Here is a 21,659-nt window from a genome sequence, read left to right on the forward strand (position 1 = left end):
ATTAATTTCTCCAGCACTATTTTTTTACTAATACTAATTTCCTTTATTTCCTCCTTCTCACTAGACACTTGGGCCTAGAAATTCAGTAAGGCCCCGCCAGCTGGCTAGCGCCCAAAAGTTAGCGCTGCGCGCGGAGCCAGTTGCGCCCATCAGATATTCAGTTTTTGCGCCCCAAGTCGGAACCGGGCGCTATTCCAGGGTGTGCCCGCCCCCGCTTGGGCGCTGAAACTGAATTTCAGCGCTGTAGGTGCCGCTGCGCCACCCCCTGCGGAGCGGCAGGCTGCGGTACTGCAGGCCTCCTCCTTCTCTTAAGGGGGAGGTGCCTGCAACGGGGAGCTCGCCGCTTGATAGTGCCGGCAAATGAGCCCGGCACCACGGAGAAGTGCCGGGCTCGCGGAAAGCAGCCGGCAATGCCGCGGGGGGGGCGTGGAGGAGACCGGGGAAGGAGGTGCGGCCAGGCGGCCGCCGAAAAAGCGGCCGGCCGCACCTCCGCCTTAACTAGCGCCACTAAGGCTGCAGCACGGCCTGGTCTTCACAACGTTGTTTGCGGCCGCTGCGGAAGAGGCGGCCGCAACTAAACATGGGGGTCGGGCCGGTAGCGGGGCGGAACCGGGGCACTGCGCACACCGATGACGTCATCAGTGCCGGCACAGCGCTACCGGTTACCGCCGCCATTACCGCAGCGCTGAATATCAGCGCAAACTCCTCTACTGGCGCAGAAGCCCTCTTTGGGCGGTAACTGGTCGCACACGCAACTGAATTTCTAGCCCTTGGTTTCCTAGCATTTCTGGGAAGTTATTTGTGTCCTCTTCTGTGAAGACAGAACCAAAGTATTTGTTTAATTGCTCTGCCCTTGTTCCCCATTATAAATTCTCCCGTTTCTGACTGTACGGGACCTACATTTGTCTTCAGTACTCTTTTTCTTTTTACATACTTGTGGAAGCTTTTACAGTCCGCTTTTATGTTCCTTGAAAGTTTACTCTCGTACTCTATTTTTCCCCTCTTAATCAATCTCTTGGTCCTTTTTTGCTGAACTCTAAACTGGTACTAATCCTCAGGCTTGCTACTTTTTCTGGCAACTTTGTATGACTCCTCTTTGGATCTAACACTATCCTTAATTTCTTTTGTTAGCCATGGTTGGGCCGCTTTTCCTTTTGTGTATTTGCACCAGAAAAGAATGTATAACTGTTGCAATTCATGCATTCATTCCTTAAATGTTAGCCATTGCCTATCCACCATCATGTCTTTTAATGAGGCTCCCCAATCTATCAAAGCCAACTCCCTCCTCATACCTTCGTAGTTTCCTTTGTTTAGATTTAGGACCCTAGTTTCGGATTGGACTACTTCACTTTCAATCTTAATGAAGAATTCTATCATGTTATGGTCACTCTTCCCTAAAGGACCTTGCACAACAAGATTATTAATTAACCCCTTCTCATTGCGCAATACCCAATCTAGGATAGCCTGTCTCTCCCACTCTTTAGTGCACCATGTTTCCTCTTGATAATACTACATCCTGGTGCCCATTCCCCAACAGCACCAGCAATCCCCCCTGCACGGACATTGGTCGCAGCTCTGTTGAGTTGCAACCCGTCCAGCCTGTACAGGTCCCACCTCCCCAGAACCGGTCCCAATGTCCCAGGAATCTAAAGCCCTCTCTCCTGTAGCATCTCACCAGCCACGCATTCATCTGCTCTATCCTTCTATTTCTGTACTCACTAGCACGTGGCACCGGGAGTAATCTGGAGATTACTACCTTTGAGGTCCTGCTTTTTAATCTCTCTCCTAGCTCCCTAAAATCAGCCTGCAGGACCTCATCCCTCTTTCTACCTATGTCATTGATAACGATATGGACTACGACCTCTGGCTGTTCACCCTCCCCCCTTAGAATGTTCTGCAGCCGCTCAGTAACATCCTAGACCCTGGCACAAGGGAGGCAACATACCATCCTGGAATCATGTCTGTGGCTGCAGAAACATCTGTCTGTTCCCCTAACTATTGAATCCCCTACCACTATTGCCTTCCCGATCCTCTTCCTCCCCCCTGTACAGCTGAGCCAACCGTGGTTGTTTTTTAATTTGCTTATGGGATCTGGGCATCGCTGGCAAGGCCAGCATTAATTGCCCATCCCTCGTTGCCCTTGATAAGGTGGTGGTGAGCCACCTCCTTCAACCACAGCAGTCCGTGTGTTCAAGGTACTCCCGTAGTGCTGTTAGGTAGGGAATTCCAAGATTTTGATCCAGCGATAATGAAAGATCGGTGATATACTTCTAAGTGAGGATGGTGTGTGACTTGGAGGGGAACTTGGAGGTAATGGAGTTCCCATGCACCTGCTGCCCTTGTCCTTCTAGGTGGAAGTGGTCGCGGGTTTGGGAGGTGCTGCCGAAGAAGCCTTGGCAAGTTGCTGCAGTGCATCTTGTAGATGGTACACATTGCTGCCGTGGTACACCGATGGTGGAGGGAGTGAATGTTTACGGTGGCGGATGGGGTGCCAAACAAACGGGCTGCTTTGTTCTGGATGGTGTTGAGCTTCTTGAGTGTTGTTGGAGCTGCACTCATCCAGACAAGTGGAAAGTATTCCATCACACTCCTTACTTGTGCCTTGTAGATGGTGGAAAGGCTTTGAGGAGTCAGGAGGTGAGACACTTGCTGCAGAATACCTAGCCTCTGACCTGCTCTTGTTGCCACAGTATTTATGTGGCTGGTCCTGTTAAGTTTCTGGTCAATGGTGACCCCCAGGATGTTGATGGTGGGGGATTCGGCAATGGTAATGCTGTTGAATGTCAAGGGAGGTGGTTAGACTCTCGTTTGTTGGAGATAGTCATTACATGGCACTTGTGTGGTGCAAATGTTACCTGCCACTTATCAGCCCAAGCCTGAACGTCATCCAGGTCTTGTTGCATGTGGGCATGGACTGCTTCATTATCTGAGGAGTTGTGAATGGCGCTGAACACTGTGCAGTCATCAGCGAACATCCCCATTTCTGACCTTATGTTGGAGGGAAGGTCATTGATGAAGCAGCTGAAGATGGTTGTGCCTAGGACACTGCTCTGAGGAACTTCTGCAACGATGTCCTGGGGCTGTAGTGATTGACCTTCAACCACCACAACCATCTTCCTTTGTGCTAGGTATGACTCCAGCCAGTGGAGAGTTTTCCCCCCCGATTCCCATTGACTTCAGTTTTACTAGGGCTCCTTGATGCCACACTCAATCAAATGCTGCTTTGATGTCAAGGGCAGTCACTCTCACCTCACCTCTGGAATTTAGCTCCTTTGTCCATGTTTGGACCAAGGCTGTAAGGAGGTCAGGAGCCGAGTGGTCTTGGCAAAACCCAAACTGGGCATCAGTGAGCAGGTTATTGGTGAGTAAGTGCCACTTGATAGCAATGTCAATGACACCTTCCATCACTTTGCTGATGATTTTGAGTAGACTGATGGGGCGGTAATTGGCTGGATTGGATTTGTTCTGTTTTTTGTGGACAGGACATACCTGGGCAGTTTTTCACATTGTCGGAGGATAGGTGCCAGTGTTGTAGCTGTACTGGAACTGCTTGGCTAGAGACGCGGCTAGTTCTGGAGCACAAGTCTTCAGCACAATAGCCGGGATGTTGTCGGGGCCCATAGCCTTTGCTGTATCCAGTGTGCTCAGCCATTTCTTGATATCACGTGGAGTGAATCGAATTGGCTGAAGACTGGTGTCGTGGACTTGGCTCTGACTGTACTCCCCAGAGGAGCCATCACCCTCACCAGTATTCAGTACCAGTTAGAGAGTGAGATGCACTCCTGCACTACCTGCCTGGTCCTCCTTTTCTATCTGGCGGTCACCCATTCCCTCTCTGCCTGCACACTCTTAAGCTGCGGGGTGACCACCTCCTGAAATGTGCTAACCACGTAGCTCTCAGTCTCACAGATGCACCGCAGTGATGTCAGCTGCTGTTCAAACTCCGAAACCCAGAGGTCCTCCAGCTGACGACACTTCCTACACGCGTGGCTGTCTAGGACATGGGACGTGTCCTGGATTTCCCACATGGCAACGATGTGCGTTCCACGGGGCTGAGGTACCCTGCCTTGCCTCTATTTAATAGACTATTAACTAACTTAGCAGAAATAAACTTAAGACTTAAAAAAATACTCACCAGCAACTCACCAATCAGCTCCTTCCCTTGTGCTGATGTCACTTTAGGTTTTTTTACTCTGACGTCACTGTTTTTGCCTGTGTTGAGTTGCTCCCAGCTCCGCTCTTGTTCAGCTCTTGCTCAGGTCCGCTCCTTCTCCCTCAACCAGCATCACTTAAAAAAACAGATTACCTGGACATCATCACATTGCTGTTTGTGGGAGCTTGCTGTGCGCAGATTGGCTTTCGCGTTTCCTACATTACAACAGTGACTACACTTCAAAAGTACTTCATTGGCTGTAAAGCACTTTGGGACATCCCAAGGTCGTGGAAGTTGCTATAGAAATGCAAGTTCTTTCTACTGTTATTTATCATTTGAAAAGTAAGCGTGTTCGGTCTAGACTGTCAGGCCTCGCAGTCTTATTGTGATATCTGTGGCTCTGTATTTGCTTTATTGTAATTGTGTATTCATTCACGGGATGTGGTCATCGCTGGCATTTTATTACCCATCCCTAGTTGCCTTTGAGATGGGCTAAACAGGTCAGTTTCAGGTTATCAGGCTGTAACTAATGGGGTGCCATGAGGATAAGTGTTTGCTGCTAGAGGAACTCAAGCTCCATGTTAAAGAGCTTGAGACCGAGCTTCAGACATTGCGACACATCAGGGAGGGGGAGAAGTTCCTGGACTCTATGTTTCAGGAGGTGGTCACTGTTAGATCCGTGGTTCAGTGGATAAAGAATTACACGGATGCTGTACATAAACAAACAACAGGTCTTTACTGGAGGAGGGTCATCTCTAGACTGGAGTACAGAGGCATGCGCACAGCTTATATACCGGTGTGGTTACTGCCGGTACTACAGTATACAGGAGCTGTAAAAAGTAGTTCTGACTTAAAGCACATACACTACAGTCACACCTATGAAATTAATTACTGCAGATGTAGTCCGTGGTCAGGGACAGGACGGTGTGACTATGAGTGAGAAAGGTACAGGGATCCAGGATGTAGTGTTGAAGGAGACGCAGCCCTTGCTCTTGTCAAGCAGGATCGAGGTTCTTACTCCCTGTGAGGGCGGGAGCGGGGACTGCAGGGAGGATGAGCAACCTGGCCACAGCACCGTGGTACAGGGGGCCATTCAAGTGGAGGGAGTAAAAAGAAATGTTGTAGTGGTAGGGGATAGTATCATTAGGGGGATAGATAGGGTTCTCTGCAGTCAAGAGCGGGAGTCCCGAAGGCTGTGTTGCCTGCCCGGTGCCAGGGTTAAGGACATCTCTTCTGGGCTGGAAAGAAACTTGGAGTGGAAGGGGGTGGATCCAGTTCTCGTGGTCCATGTTGGTACAAACGACGTAGATAGGACAAGGAAGACAGTTCTGTTAAAGGAGTATGAGCAGCTAGGGGTCAAATTAAAAAACAGAACCTCAAGGGTAATAATCTCTGGGTTATTACCTGAGCCACGAGCGAATTTGGCTAGGATAAATAAAATTAAAGAGTTAAATGCGTGGCTCAAAGACTGGTGTGGGAGAAATGGGTTTTGCTTCTTGGGACACTGGCACCAGTACTGGGACAGGAGGGAGCTGTTCCGTTGGGACGGACTCCACTTGGCCAGTGCTGGGACTAGAGTCCTGGTGAATCATATAACTAGGGCTGTAGAGAGGGCTTTAAACTAATTAGTGGGGGGGAGGTTTCTAGAGAGCAAATAATAGAAATGAAAATGGAGAAGGTCATAGACTTAGGTAGCAGTGGGGGAATTAAAAAACAGAATGTGTCAGGAAGGGACAGAAGGTATGGAGTAAAAAGTAAAGTACTAAAAGGGGAAAAAACAGGAACTAAGTGTTACAAAACATATTTGAAAGTTCTTTATCTGAATGCACGTAGCATTCGTAACAAAGTGAATGAGTTAACGACACAAATAACGACATATGGGTATGATCTTGTGGCCATTACAGAAACATGGCCGCAGGGTGACCATGACTGGGAATTAAACATACCAGGTTATTTAATAGGAAGGACAGGCAGGAAGGGAGGGGAGGTGGGGTGGCTATGTTAATAAAGGAAGGAATCACTATAATACAGAGAAATGATATTGGGTCAAAGGAGCAGGATAGTGAAACAGTTTGGGTGGAGATAAGGAATAATAAGGGGAAAAAACATTAGTGGGCGTAGTCTATAGGCCTCCGAACAGTTGCAACTCTGTTGGACGGAGTATTAATCAGGAAATAGTTGAGGCTTGTAATAAGGGAACAGCTATAATTATGGGGGATTTTAATTATCATATTAACTGGACAAATCAAATTGGGCAGGGCAGCCTTGAGGATGAGTTCATTGAGTGTATTAGGGATGGGTTTCTTGAGCAGTATGTAACTGAACCGACCAGGGGGCAAGCAACCTTAGATTTGGTCCTGTGTAATGAGACAGGATTAATTAAAAATGTCCTAGTAAAGGATCCCCTTGGAATGAGTGACCATAACATGGTTGAATTCCATATTCAATTAGAGGGTGAGAAGGTTGGATCTCAAACAAGCGTGCTGAGCTTGAATAAAGGAGACTATGAAGGTATGAGAGCGGAATTGATTAGAGTGGACTGGGAAAATAGATTAAAGGGTAAGACGGTACATGATCAGTGGTGTACATTTAAGGAGTTACTTTACAACTTCCAAAAAATATATATTCCACTGAGGAAAAAAGGGTGTAAAAGAAAAGATAGCCATCTGTGGCTAAGTAAAGTAATTAAGGATAGTATCCGACTAAAAACAAGGGCATATAAGGTAGCCAAATCTAGTGGGAGGATAGAAGATTGGGAAGTCTTTAAAAGACAGCAAAAAATAACAAAAAGATTGATTAAGAAAGGGAAGATAGATTATGAAAGTAAATAAGCAAAAAATATAAAAACAGACAGCAAAAGTTTCTATAGTTATATAAAAAGAAAAAGGGTGGCTAAAGTCATAGAGTCATAAAGTTATACAGCACGGATAGAGGCCCTTCGGCCCATCGTGTCCGCGCCGGCCATCAAGCCCTGTCTAATCTAATCCCATATTCCAGCATTTGGTCCGTAGCCTTGTATGCTATGGCATTTCAAGTGCTCATCCAAATGCTTCTTGAATGTTGTGAGGGTTCCAGCCTCCACAACCCTTTCAGGCAGTGAGTTCCAGGCTCCAACCACCCTCTGGGTGAAAAAGTTCTTTCTCAAATCCCCTCTAAACCTCCCGCCCTTTACCTTGAATCTATGCCCCCTAGTTATTGACCCTTCTACTAAGGGAAAAAGCTCCTTAGTATCCATCCTATCTATGCCCCTCATAATTTTGTACACCTCAATCATGTCCCCCCTCAGCCTCCTCTGCTCCAAGGAAAACAAACCCAATCTGCCCAGCCTCTCTTCATAGCTGAAGCGCTCCAGCCCTGGTAGCATCCTGGTGAATCTCCTCTGCACCCTCTCCAAAGCTATCACATCCTTCCTGTAGTGTGGCGACCAGAACTGCACACAGTACTCCAGCTGTGGCCTAACCAGTGTTTTATACAGCTCCATCATAACCTCCTTGCTCTTATATTCTATGCCTCGGCTAATGAAGGCAAGTATCCCATATGCCTTTTTTACCACCTTATCCACCTGTTCCGCCGCCTTCAGGGATCTGTGTACTTGCACACCCAGATCCCTCTGACCCTCCATCTTGCCTAGGGTCTTACCATTCATTGTGTATTCCCTTGCCTTGTTAGTCCCCCCAAAGTGCATCACCTCGCACTTTTCCGGGTTAAATTCCATTTGCCACTGTTCCGCCCATCTGACCAACCTATCTATATCGTCCTGCAGACTGAGACTACCCTCCTCGCTATTTACCACCCTACCAATTTTTGTATCATCCGCGAACTTACTGATCATACCTTTTACATTCATATCCAAGTCATTAATGTAGACCACAAACAGCAAGGGACCCAGCACCGATCCCTGTGGTACCCCACTGGCCACAGGCTTCCAGTCACAAAAACAACCTTCGACCATCACCCTCTGCCTTCTGCCACTAAGCCAGTTTTGTATCCAATGTGCCAAGGCACCCTGGATTCCATGGGCTCTTACCTTCTTGACCAGTCTCCTGTGCGGGACTTTATCGAAGGCCTTACTGAAATCCATGTATACCACATCCACTGCATTACCCTCATCCACACACCTAGTCACCCCCTCAAAAAATTCAATCAAATTAGTCAGACATGATCTTCCCTTGACAAAGCCATGTTGACTATCCCTGATTAATCCTTGCCTCTCCAAGTGGAGACTAATTTTGTCCCTCAGAATTTTTTCCAATAATTTTCCTACCACTGATGTTAGGCTCACTGGCCTGTAGTTCCCCGGTTTTTCCCTACTCCCCTTCTTGAATAATGGTACTACATTAGCGGTTCTCCAGTCCTCTGGCACATCCCCTGTGGCCAGAGAGGTTCTGAATATATGTGTTAGAGCCCCCGCAATCTCTTCCTTTGCCTCACACAGCAGCCTGGGATACATTTCGTCCGGGCCTGGGGATTTATCCATTTTTAGGCCTGCTAAAACCGCCAATACCTCCTCCCTCTCGATGTTAATATGTTCGAGCATATCACAGTCCCCCCGCCCTATATCTATGTCTACATCGTCCCTCTCCATCGTGAAAACAGATGCAAAAAATTCATTTAGAACCCCTCCTACATCTTCCGGCTCCACACACAGATTGCCACTTTTGTCCCTAATGGGCCCTATTTTTTCCCTAGTTATCCTCTTACCCTTAATATACTTATAAAACATCTTAGGATTTTCCTTTATTTTGCTCGCCAGTGTTATTTCATGGCCCCTCCTTGATCTCCTAATTTCTTTTTTAAGTATCCCCCTGCACTTTTTCTACTCCTCTAGGGCTTCCTCCGTCTTTAGCCTTTTGTATCTGCCAAAAGCCCTCTTTTTTCTAATCCATTCTCGTATATCCCCTGACACCCAAGGTTCCCTGTGGTTTTTGGAACCACCCTTGACCTTTACGGGAACATGTTGCCATTGTATGACCTCAATCTCCCTTCTGAAAGCCTCCCATTGCTCCGATGCGCATTTTCCTACAAGTAGCTGATCCCAGTCCATTTTGGCCAGATCCTGCCTTATCCTATTAAAATCGGCCTTCCCCCAATTTAGAACCTTTATTTCTGGCCCACCCCTGTCCTTTTCCATGACCACCTTAAATCTCACCATATTATGGTCACTGTCACCAAAGTGCTCACCTACTAGCACTTCTTCCACTTGGCCGGCCACATTCCCTAGAATTAGGTCCAGTACCGCCCCCTCTCTTGTAGGACCTTCTACATGCTGGCTCAAAAAGCTCTCCTGGATGCACTTTAAGAATTCTACACCCTCTGTGCCTTTCACACTCTGACTATCCCAGTTAATATTGGGGAAGTTGAAATCCACCATTATTATTACCCTATTATTTGCACATTTCTCTGAGATTTGCCTACATATCTGTTCCTCTATCTCCCCGTGACTGTTTGGAGGCCTATAGTACACTCCCAGCAAAGTGCTTGCCCCCTTTTTGTTTTTAAGCTCCACCCATATGGCCTCATTAGAGGAACCTGCTAATACGTCATCCCTCCTTACTGCAGTAATTGACTCCTTAATTAATATTGCGACACCCCCTCCTCTTATACCTCCCCCTCTGTCTCGCCTGAAGATTCTGTACCCCGGAATATTGAGCTGCCAGTCTTGCCCCTCCCTCAACCATGTCTCCGTGATAGCAACAATATCATACTCCCATGTGTTTATCAACACCTTCAGTTCATCCACCTTATTTGCAAGACTCCTTGCATTAAAATAGATGCCATCCAGCCTTGCCCTTGTATATTTGCCCTGTCTACCAAGCTGACTTGTTTTTTTCTCCAAAATTGGCAGCACATCACTCCCTATTTCAGCTCCCCTCTGTATCCCATCCCCCTGCCAAGTTAGTTTAAACCCCCCCCAACAGTGCAAGCAAACCTCCCCGCAAGGATATTTGTCCCGCTCTGGTTCAGGTGCAACCCGTCCGACTTGTACAAGTCCCACCTTTCCCAGAAGCAGGCCCAGTGATCCAGGAAACTAAAACCCTCCCTCCTGCACCAACTCTTTAGCCACGCATTCACCTGTTCTATCCTCCTATTCCTATACTCACTAGCACGTGGCACTGGGAGTAATCCAGAGATTACAACCTTTGAGGTCCTGTTTTTTAATCTGCTACCTAGCTCCCTAAATTCTTGATGCAGGACCTCATCCCCCTTCCTACCTATGTCGTTGGTCCCAATGTGGACCACGACCTCTGCCTGCTCACCCTCCCCCTTAAGAATGCCCTGTAGCCGCTCAGTGACATCCATGACCCTGGCCCCAGGGAGGCAACAAACCATCCTGGAGTCACGTTTGCGGCCACAGAAATGCCTATCTGTTCCCCCTACGATAGAATCCCCTACCACTATTGCTCTCCCACTCTTTTTCCTCCCTTTCTGAGCAGCAGAAGCGTCCCTGGTGCCAGGAAGCTGGCTGCTGCTGCCTTCCCCTGGTGAGTCATCTCCCTCAACAGTATCCAACTTGGTATACCTGTTTGAAAGGGGGATGTCCGCAGGGGCCCCTGCACTTCCTGCCTGCCTCTGTTGCTCCGCCTGATGGTCACCCAAGTTCTTTCTGCCTGTGCAGCCCTACCCTGCGGCGTGAATAACTCACTAAACGTTCTATCCACGACCCTCTCAGCATCGCGCATGCTCCAAAACTCATCCACCCGCAGCTCGAGCGCCGCAATGCGGTCTACAAGTAGCTGCAGCTGGATGCATTTCCCGCACACATGGCCGCCAGGGACACTGGCAGCGTCCCTGACTTCCCACATGGAGCAAGAGGAGCAGAACATGGGGCCGAGCTCTCCTGCCATGACTTACTCCTTTAATTAATTAAAAAATTTATTCAATACCCCAGTTACAGGTATACTCTAGGGCGCTTTATTTACCAACTGTCCCCACTACAACACAGAGACCCTAGAAATTTAACACCACAGAATTCAAGCTTGTATTGAAAAGAGAGAAATACTCACCAACCAATCACTTACCTGCTCCCTGGTGACGTCACACCCCGAATACTTTTTACCTCTCTGCTACCCCCTGAGCTCGCAGACTGGAGTTTGGTATGCCTCTCCTGGCCCCGCTGCCGCTTTAAGTACCCCGCCGCCGCCAAGTCTCCCGCAGGTCCGCCGCTCTCGCTGCCTGCCGCCGCTGCTCTGAGGCCTCTCCTGGCCCCGCTGCCGCTTTAAGTACCCCGCCGCCGCCGAGTCTCCCACAGGTCCGCCGCTCTCGCTGCCTGCCGCCGCTGCGTAAATGTTGGTCCCTTAGAGGATGAGACCAGGAAATTAATGGTGGGAAACATGGAGATGGCAAAAACGCTGAACAATTATTTTGTATCAGTCTTTACGGTAGAGGACACTAAGAATATCCCAACGCTGGGCAAACAGGGGGCTCTAGGGGGGAGGAGCTAAATACGACTAAAATCACTAAGGAAGTGGTACTTGGTAAAATAATGGGACTCAAGGTGGATAAATCCCCTGGACCTGATGGCTTGCATCCTAGGGTCTTGAGGGAAGTGGCGGTAGGGATTGTGGATGCATTGGTAATAATTTTCCAAAACTCCCTGGACTCAGCAAAGGCCCCGGCAGATTGGAAAACTGCTAATGTAACACCCTTATTTAAAATGGGTAGTAGGCAGAAGGCTGGAAACTATAGACCTGTTAGCCTAACATCTGTGGTTGGTAAAATGTTAGAGTCCATTATTAAGGAGACAGTAATGGGACATTTGGATAAACATAATTTAATAGGACAAACTCAGCATGGTTTCATGAAGGGGAAGTCATGTTTGACAAATTTGCTTGAGTTCTTTGAGGAAGTAACATACAGGGTGGATAAAGGGGAACCAGTGGACGTAGTGTATTTAGACTTCCAAAAGGCATTTGACAAGGTGCCACACAAAAGATTATTGCTCAAGATAAAAAATCACGGGATTGGGGGTAATATTCTGGCGTGGGTGGAGGATTGGCTCTCTAACAGAAAGCAGAGAGTTGGGATAAATGGTTCATTCTCAGACTGGCAACCAGTAACTAGTGGTGTTCCGCAGGGGTCAGTGCTGGGTCCCCAACTCTTTACAATCTATATTAACGATTTGGAGGAGGGGACCGAGTGTAACATATCAAAGTTTGCAGATGATACAAAGATGGGACGGAAAGTAGTGAGTGAGGAGGGCATAAAAAATCTGCAAAGGGACATAAACAGGCTAAGTAAGTGGGCAGAGATTTGGCAGATGGAATACAATACTGGAAAGTGTGAGGTTATGCACTTTGGCAGGAAAAATCATAGAGTAAGTTATTATCTTAATGGCAAGAAACTGGAAAGTACTGTAGTACAAAGGGATCTGGGGGTCTTGGTGCACGAATCTCAAAAAGTTAGTATGCAGGTGCAGCAAGTGATCAAGAAGGCGAATGGAATGTTGGCTTTTATTGCTAGGGGGATAGAATATAAAAACAGGGAGGTATTGCTGCAGTTGTACAAGGTATTGGTGAGACCGCACCTGGAATACTGCATGCAGTTTTGGTGTCCATACTTAAGAAAAGACATACTTGCTCTCGAGTCAGTGCAAAGAAGGTTCACTCGGTTAATCCCGGGGATGAGGGGGTGGTCATATGAGGAGAGGTTGAGTAGATTGGGACTCTACTCATTGGAGTACAGAAGAATGAGAGGCGATCTTATTGAAACATATAAGATTGTGAAGGGGCTTGATCGGGTGGATGCGGTGAGGATGTTCCCAATGATGGGTGAAACTAGAACTAGGGGATATAATCTTAGAATAAGGGGCTGCTCTTTCAAAACTGAGATGAGGAGAAACTTCTTCACTCAGAGGGTGGTAGGTTTGTGGAATTTGCTGCCCCAGAAAGCTGTGGAAGCTACATCATTAAATAAATTTAAAACAGAAATAGATAGTTTCCTAGAAGTAAAGGGAATTAAGGGTTACGGGGAGCGGGCAGGAAATTGGACATGAGTCTAGGTTTGGAATGGTCAAGGCCCTGTGGGTAGTGGAGTGGGCCCAGGGGCCGTGTAGCTTGGTTCTGCTCCTACTGTGTTCTAATTCTGTGTTAGATTTCAGGAGATGGTTTTATTCCTGTTCCTGGCTGGGGTGGAGATCGCCTTTACAAAAGGTAAGTACTGTAGAAAATATAGGGACAGAGTGATCTCCTGGACGAGTTTCGATCGCCTAGATGGGTCGGAGTGGAATTTCCCAGATTTTTTTCTCCCAAATTGGCCATTGTTTTTTTTATCTGGTTTTTTGCCTCTCCCGGGAGATCACATGGGTTCGGGTGGATGGAGAGTGATAGAAGATTTGAGGTTAGGATCAGATCAGCCATGATCTTATTGAATGGTGGAGCGGGCTCGAGGGGCCGATTGGCCTACTCCTGCTCCTATTTCTTGTGTTCTTATGTTCTTATGTAGGATCAGTTTTGGGGCCTCAGCAATTAACAATCTATATTAATGACTTAGATGAAGGGACCGAGTGCAATGTGTCTAAATTTGCTGACGATACAAAGCAAGATGGAATAGTAAGATGTGAGGAGAGCCTGCAAAGGGACCTAGACAGGTTAAGAGAGTGGGCAATAAGGTGGCAGATGGAGTATAATGTAGGGAAATGTGAGGTTATTCACTTTGTAGGAAGAACAGAAAAACAGAATCTTTTTCAATGGTGAGAAACTATTAAATGTTTGTGTTCAGAGAGATTTAGAGGCCCTCGTACAGGAAACACAGAAAGCTAGCGTGCAGGTACAGCAAGCAATAAGGAAGGCAAATGGCATGTTGGCCTTTATTGCAAGGGGGGTTGGAGAATAAGAGTAAGGAAGTCTTGCTACAATTGTACAGGGCCTTGGTGAGACCACACCTGGAGTACTGGGCACAGTTTTGGTCTCCTTATCTAAGGAAGGATATACTTGCCTTGGAGGCAGTGTAACGAAGGTTCACCAGGTTGATTCCTGGGATGAGAGGGTTGTCCTACGAAGAGAGGTTGTGTAGAATGGGCCGATACTCTCTGGAGTTTAGAAGAATGAGAGGTGATCTCATTGAAACATACAAGATTCTGAGGGGGATTGACAGGGTAGATGCTGAGAGGTTGTTTCCCCCGGCTGGAGAGTCTAGAACTAGGGGCATAGTCTCAGGATAAGGGGTCGGCCATTTAAGACTGAGATGAGGAGGAATTTCTTCACGGAGGGTGGTGAATCTTTGGAATTCTCTGTCCCAGAGGGCTGTGAATGCTGAGTCGTTGAGTGTATTCAAGGCTGAGATTGATAGACTTTTGGACTCCAGAGGAATTAAGGGATACGGGGATAGTGCAGGAAAGTGGAGTTGAGGTCGAAGGTCAGCCATGATCCTATCGAATGGCGGAGCAGGCTCGAGGGACTGTATGGCCGACTCCAGCTCCTAGTTCTTATGTTCTTATGTTCTTATTAAGATGGTGGTGCTGAGCCTTCTTCTTGAACCGCTGCGTCATAAGAGCTTTGTGTCCAAGACTAACCTACTATCCCTGTCCCACAGGCAGCAGTGAGAGTCAATGGTCAATGTCAGTTCCATGGAAAGTGACCAGTCGGGAAGGAAAGTCCGTCATCTTGTCCTGCAAGTTCACACACCCCAACACTGACTATAACAGGAAAATCAATGTCACCTGGAGGATAGGTGAGCATTTTAAAGGACCGCCTATTTTTAACTGTATAACTGTCAACCCACGGCAGAGCTGCATAAATCAGAATGTGACTGATCAAACTGGAGGGAATCGCTATCGACTGACAGGAGACCCAGGGAAAAATGATGTTTCAATAATGATACAAAAACTTATGAAAAGTGATGCGAATATCTACTTCTGCCGTGTGGAGCTTGACGGACACGGGCAAATGTTTGAACATAATCTTGGAACAAGTCTGCAGGTAATAGGTAAGGACTTGCCTGCAACGGAACTTCAATTCTAAACTGAGTGCTGATGAAAGGTCATCGACCTGAAACGTTAACTCTGTTTCTCTCTCCGCAGATGCTGCTTGACCTGCTGAATGCATTTTCTGTTTTAATTTCAATTCTAAATTTCTAGACCCTAGACTGAGGCAGAGTAGACCCGCTGTCTAAAACTGAAATTGGGTTAAGGAGAGTGTTCTTTCAGTGTCTAACACTGCAGGGAGGGTTACAGCCGTTCCGCAAGGCCACAACCTACAGGCTTGGAGTCCAGGAATATTGATTCGATCTTTCTGTTGCTTATGTAGTTGAAATAGAAACATAGAAACATAGAAGATAGGAGCAGGAGTAGGCCATCTTGGGGAACAGTGCACATGATCTGTGGAAGCAGCAGGGACGATGAGCTGAGGCAGTTGTGCTCATTGGCCATGAATTTAATAGCGCTGAGGGGGCGGGTTTGGAAGCGGGACCGCTGTCAAAATCGCAAAGATTGAGAGCGGGTGTGAAACGCCTCCACCCGAGTCTCCCTGGTGTCGGGTCTGTCAACGCAAAACTGACCCGACACCAAGCGGCAGGGGACACAATTCAGCTACTTAAATGGCTTGTTAAGAGCTAATTTAAGAGGATTTAGAGGCTTACCTGTAATTTTACCTTCTCCCCCATGGGTTACCCGCTGTTCGGGGAACACGCCAGCTCAACCTGGCGTGTTGTGAGTCTGCTCTGATGTTTGTGAAAAGCTGTCAGCTGCAGAAGTGGTGTCAAGGATGCCATGTTGCAGATGGTGAGTTTCAGGGCGCAGAAACTGTTGGTTACTGCATTTGTAATGCATTTGGAGATTTCTTTAGCTTACAAGTTTTTAGATCCAACTGTATGTCCAGTGCCACCTCATTGGGAGAATCTCTCTCACCAGTGACAGATCGCTTCTGTTATCTCACCTGCAGCTGCCATCTATTGCAGCAACATCAGAGCCAATGCAACATTCAGACCTTGGTCCTCCGAATCCTTCCACGATCAGCCCCAACACCAACCTCATCACCAACCTTCTCCGCCATCACCTGATGCTGCATTGGGCACAGGGCTTCAACTCCTGACAACATTGCTGGCCGGGAGGCATCACCATGGCCAGATTTACTTCACTGTTAACCCTGGCTGCCACATGATGCGCCAGATTGACACCATCCCACACCAGCACCGTGAAGCACCCTTTTAATGTCCAAGCCATTCCATGCACACACATCACTATAGCGGGGGTGGGGGGAGGGGGGGCGAAGTTATGACTGACCAATCACTGGAACTCAGTAAGACACTTCTCAAGGTGCGCTCAGATCTGTCCAATAAGGGACACTTTTTGAAGAAGAGATTTCACTGTATGACAACACATTACCAGAAACTTCGCATTGACATTGGCTAAACCTCTCAAGTGCCTACCCTTGTGTGTTGTTAGTTGCTTTGCTTGTAGTAGGATGAGGGGGAGTGTGAGGGGTGGCTAGTGAGATGGGGAAGTGATAAAGTAGATAGAGAGGCTTGGGTGGAGGTGCAAGGTAAGTTGTTATCCTGGGGAGATCTCTTCCGCACTTGGAAGGGAAGAGAACCTCCCTGCGCGCTGTGACTCCCTCCATAAGCATATGGAGGGAGTCATTGGAGAGCCTGGATTTTGCAAGTGTTGACCTTTGTGCAGTGATTGTCAGTGATTTTTTTATTCGTTTATGGGATCTGGACGTCACTGGCAAGGCCAGCATTTATTGCCCCTCCCTAGTTGCCCTTGAGAAGGTGGTGGTGAGCTGTTTTGTTGAACTGCTGCAGTCCGTGTGGTGAAGGTACTCCCACAGTGCTGTTAGGGAGGGAGTTCCAGGAATTTGACTGAGCGACGGTGAAGGATCGACGATATATTTCTACGTCAGGATGGTGTGTGACTTGCAGGGGAACTAGGAGGTGGTGGTGTTCCCATGCGCCTGCTGCCCTTGTCCTTCTAGGTGGAAGAGGTCGCAGGTTTGGGAGGTGTTGTCAAAGAAGTCTTGGCATGTTGCTGCAGTGCATCTTGTCGATGGTACACACTGCAGCCACGGTACGCCGGTGGTGGAGGGAGTGAATGTTTAAGGTGGTGGATGGGGTGCCAATCAAGCGGGCTGCTTTGTCCTGGATGGTGTCGAGCTTCTTGAGTGTTGTTGGAGCTGCACTCATCCAGGCAAGTGGAGAGTATTCCATCACACTCCTGACTTGTGCCTTGTAGATGGTGGAAAGGCTTTGGGGAGTCAGGAGGTGAGACACTCACCACAGAATACCTAGACTCTGATCTGCTCTTGTTGCCACAGTATTTATGTGGCTGGTCCAGTTAAGTTTCTGATCAGTGGTGACTGTGGTGTATGTAACCTGTTCCACCTTAAGAGAACTTAAGCCTGTTCCACCTTAAGAGATGTACTACTTTCTCTGGCTGCTGTATACGTAATACCGGTGGTGACCACCGGTATATAAGCACTGTGTAGTAACATTGTATTTAGTTTTAGTCCTGACCTCCAACCAGTAAAGACCTGTTGAACTTTAATCTTGTAGTCTGTGTTCGTAATTACAACTAGAACACACAGACTTAACAGTGGCGACGAGTCCGATTCTTACCCTGTGGCAGTTTATATCCACGGCGGCTTCGTCCACAGAACGGACGTCGAAGAGAGGCTTCCACCCTCATCACCCTGCTGGAAGACATGCCGCGCGGCAGACATCGAGAAACCAGAGTGCAGAAGACATCCTGAACTCGAAGCCTCCATCAGCGGCTGTCAGCTATCTTCTTTCTACCTCGGTGGTGGGTAAGCCGGGCAGCGACGCGACCAGAAAGTCGGCCGCGTTGGCTGTACAGACGGGGAGGGAAGACGGAGGAATAAGGGCGGTGAGATCGATCGCGACCGGAGATAAGGGCCGGGCCGCATTCGGGCCGAAAGGCGCAGTGCGGGGACATCGATCGCGGCTGGTGATAAGGGCCGGGCCGCATTCGGGCTAAAAAGGCGCAGCGTCTGGGGCAACTGAAGGCGCGAGAGCCGCGGTGAAGCGGAGACAGCGTCGGGGGACAGGTGAAGACCGCCAAGCGCGGGAAAACCGCCATTTTGTAGGCGGAGGACGAAGACAAGAGCGGCATCTTGGATAAAAATAAAAATAAATTAAATTGCAACGATGCCTAAACATGGGAATATTAATACCTTTGATAGCGACATCGAAGATTGGGCCATGTATGTAGAACGCATACAAAATTATTGTAAAGCAAATAAAATCCCAGATGAAGAGAAAGCACTAACATTATTAAACTTAATGGGTGCGAAGACATATGGGCAATTGAAACACCTTTTATCACCAGATGAACCGGCGGATAAGACGTTCGAGGAGATTGTTACTGTCCTGAAAAATCATCTAAACCCCACGCCGCTGATGCTAGCGGAACGATTTAAATTTTACAGCAGAAGGCAGCTGAAGGATGAAAGCAATGCTGAATATTTAATGGAATTGCGTAAGCTAGCAAAGTACTGTCAGTTTGGAACGAGACTGACAGAGGCGCTACGAGATAAATTTGTGTGTGGTTTATTAAAAGAAGATACACAAAAGCGACTGCTCGAGGAGAATGAGCTGACGCTTGAGAAAGCGGTCACTATGGCAGCAGCACACGAAGCCGCAGCGAGAGGCACGGCAGTAATGCAGCTATGGTCACCGGAACTCAGTACAAATAAATTGGGTTTGAGTACTGTAAAATGTTATCGTTGTGGAAAGACAACGCACGATCAGAACCAGTGTTGGTTTAAAAACCAAGAATGCAGAACGTGTGGCAGGCTTGGCCACATAGCTAAAGTATGCCGGTTAGGAAAGAAGACCAGCAACAAAAAGTCACCGCAAGGAAAATACATAAAGGTACACAAGGTGACAAAGAACAGTTCGACCGAACAGAAGTCAGATTCAGACGCTAGCAGTAATGAACTGGGTAGCTTAAGAGTACACAACGTTGGTAAGGATGCAGATCTCCAGACAATTTGGGTCACCCTTCAGATAGCAGGAGTCCAAGTAAAGATGGAATTGGACACTGGATCGGCATTGACGGTCATGAATAAGAAAGATTACAAAAGGTTATTCCAACATATTCCCCTACGGGATACGGAGATTATATTGAAAACATACACGGGGCAAAGAGTGTACCCCATCGGAAAGATAGAGGTAAAAGTGGTCCACAAGGGCGAAGAAAGCCAAGTAATGGACTTATATGTGCTACCTGAAGGAGGTCCACCACTACTGGGACGGGAGTGGATTAGGAAAATGAATATGGACTGGCACTCCTTGAAGGCACTAACGGTAGATTCCGGGGAAACAGATGTCAAACCTAAACGATTGTCCAAAATATTGGATGATGCTAAAGAGGTGTTCCAGCAGGGACTGAGAACACTGAGAGGAATTACGGCAAACATCAAGATTGATGAACATGCACACCCAAAATTTTTTAAAGCCAGACCGGTACCCTATGCAATACGACCTACTGTAGAAGCGGAACTGGAAGCGATAGAACATTCAGGTGTACTGTCTAAGGTAGATTGGAGTGAGTGGGCTACGCCCATTGTTCCCGTTATGAAACGTCCTTCGAGCAACAAGCCAGGAGAACCAGGGAAGGTTCGCATCTGTGGAGATTTCAAAATCACCGTTAATCCGGTGCTTCACACGGTGCAGTATCCGCTTCCGCGGATTGAGGATATTTTTGCTTCGCTGTCTGGCGGGAAACACTTCACCAAGATAAACCTGGCGCAGGCGTACTTGCAGATGGAGGTTGAAGAAGAGTCACGCCAATACCTCACGATCAACACGCATCGAGGTTTGTACCGGTACAATAGGCTGGTTTTTGGAGTGGCATCGGCTCCAGCAATTTGGCAGAGGGCCATGGAGCAGGTATTACAGGGAATTCCAGGCACACAATGTTACCTGGACGATATTCTGATTACAGGTGATGGTGATGAAGAACACCTCGCAAACTTGGAACTGGTGCTCAACAGACTGAAAGAGTATGGACTTAGAGTTAATCGGCAGAAATGTGAGTTCTTCCAGAAGCGGATCTCGTACTGTGGTCATGTCATTGACCGGGAGGGCCTTCATAAGTCTCCTGACAAGATAGAGGCAGTTGTAAAGGCTCCCGCTCCGGATAATGTCTCTCAGTTGAGGTCGTTTCTAGGATTGATTAACTATTATCATAAATTTCTACCAAATCTATCCACGGTACTGCACCCGCTAAACGCTCTTTTACAGAAGGGGGTACCATGGGAATGGAGCGAAAACTGTAAGAAGGCATTTCGCAAAAGCAAAGAATTGATCACCTCAGAGGAAGTGTTGGCTCACTTCAACCCGACACTGCCTATTCGGTTGGCTTGTGATGCTTCTCCATATGGTATTGGGGCAGTACTCTCACACAAGTTGCCAAATGGCACGGAAAGGCCAGTCACGTTTGCATCCAGATCATTGACCTCCGCTGAGCGCAACTATGCGCAGATCGATAGGGAGTGTATGGGGAGTGAAGAAGTTTAATCATTACCTGCAGGGCCAAAAATTCACACTTCTGACAGACCATCAGCCGTTGGTATCCATTTTTAACCCTAAGAAGGGTGTTTCAGTGATGACAGCACAGCGTCTCCAGCGATGGTCCCTTTTCCTAGGGGCACATCAATATCAAATAGAATTCAAAGGTACGAAGCAGCATGGCAATGCTGATGGGCTGTCGCGCCTGCCACTACCTGAAGAAGAAGAAACGACAAAAGTTGACCCTGTTGAGTTATTTCATTCGACCATCATCGAGTGTTTACCAGTCACCAATGCAAGTATTGAAAGAGAAACCAGGAACGACCCGACACTGTCCAGAGTCTACGAGGTGACAGTGAAAGGATGGCCAACACGTGGTGATCCTCTGTTACCGGCATTCTCGGCAAGGCGAGACCAGCTGTCCGTCTGCCATGGTACTTTGATGTACGGGACAAGAGTGATTATTCCTCCCAAGTTAAGGGAAAGAGTTCTAAAAGAACTGCATGAAGGTCATCTGGGGGGAGTTAAGATGAAAAGTCTTGCTAGGTGTTGTGTATGTAACCATTTACCTTTAAGGGAACTATAGAATGTAACCGTTCGCCTTTAAGAGCACTAATTTAGGGTGGCACTATCTATTGGCTCATGTATACTGTAATACCGATAGTGACCACACCAGTATATAAGGGTTGTGATACGTTAACTAGGGCAGAAATCGCCCAGACCTCTGAATAGTAAAGACCTGTTTTGTTTGTACTTCTAAAGTCTCTGAAGTTATTTACTGCACAACCTACAGACTTTACAGTGGCGACGAGTCCGATCGTACCCTGCGGCAAGACTAACCAGTAGCAGAGAGCTTCAGAAAGAAAACACGAGGCTCCGTCTACTAAAAGTATAGTACTTACTGGAAGCTGGAAGATTAACAGCAAAGCTGCGGCAGCAACAGGCACAGATTACCCTGCTACCACATCTTGAGCGAGCCAATCAGCCTAAAACAAGGCGGCCGAAGAGACTGTGAGTAGTTAAAACAAATAAATTTAAAAAA

The 21,659-nt window shown here is 47.6% G+C and overlaps 1 protein-coding gene across 6 annotated transcripts in view; it reads left to right on the top strand.

Annotated features, from left to right (window-relative positions):
* The window catches only part of LOC147123963 (junctional adhesion molecule-like), a 170,160-nt gene that overhangs the window by 37,743 nt on the left and 110,758 nt on the right, over window positions 1-21,659 (top strand). For 5 of the 6 annotated variants that reach the window (XM_085971394.1, XM_085971627.1, XM_085971706.1 and 2 more), the window contains exon 2: window positions 14,684-15,076. In XM_085971394.1, coding sequence (XP_085827520.1) covers window positions 14,684-15,076 — 393 coding nt within the window. The remainder of the gene's footprint in view (window positions 1-14,683; window positions 15,077-21,659) is intronic. The other variant, XM_085971789.1, reaches the window with a different exon arrangement.

Source organism: Somniosus microcephalus, chromosome 1, assembly GCF_052327205.1.
Source record: "Somniosus microcephalus isolate GS21.2 chromosome 1, FLI_Smic_1.0, whole genome shotgun sequence".
In the NCBI taxonomy this organism is placed as follows: domain Eukaryota; kingdom Metazoa; phylum Chordata; class Chondrichthyes; order Squaliformes; family Somniosidae; genus Somniosus; species Somniosus microcephalus.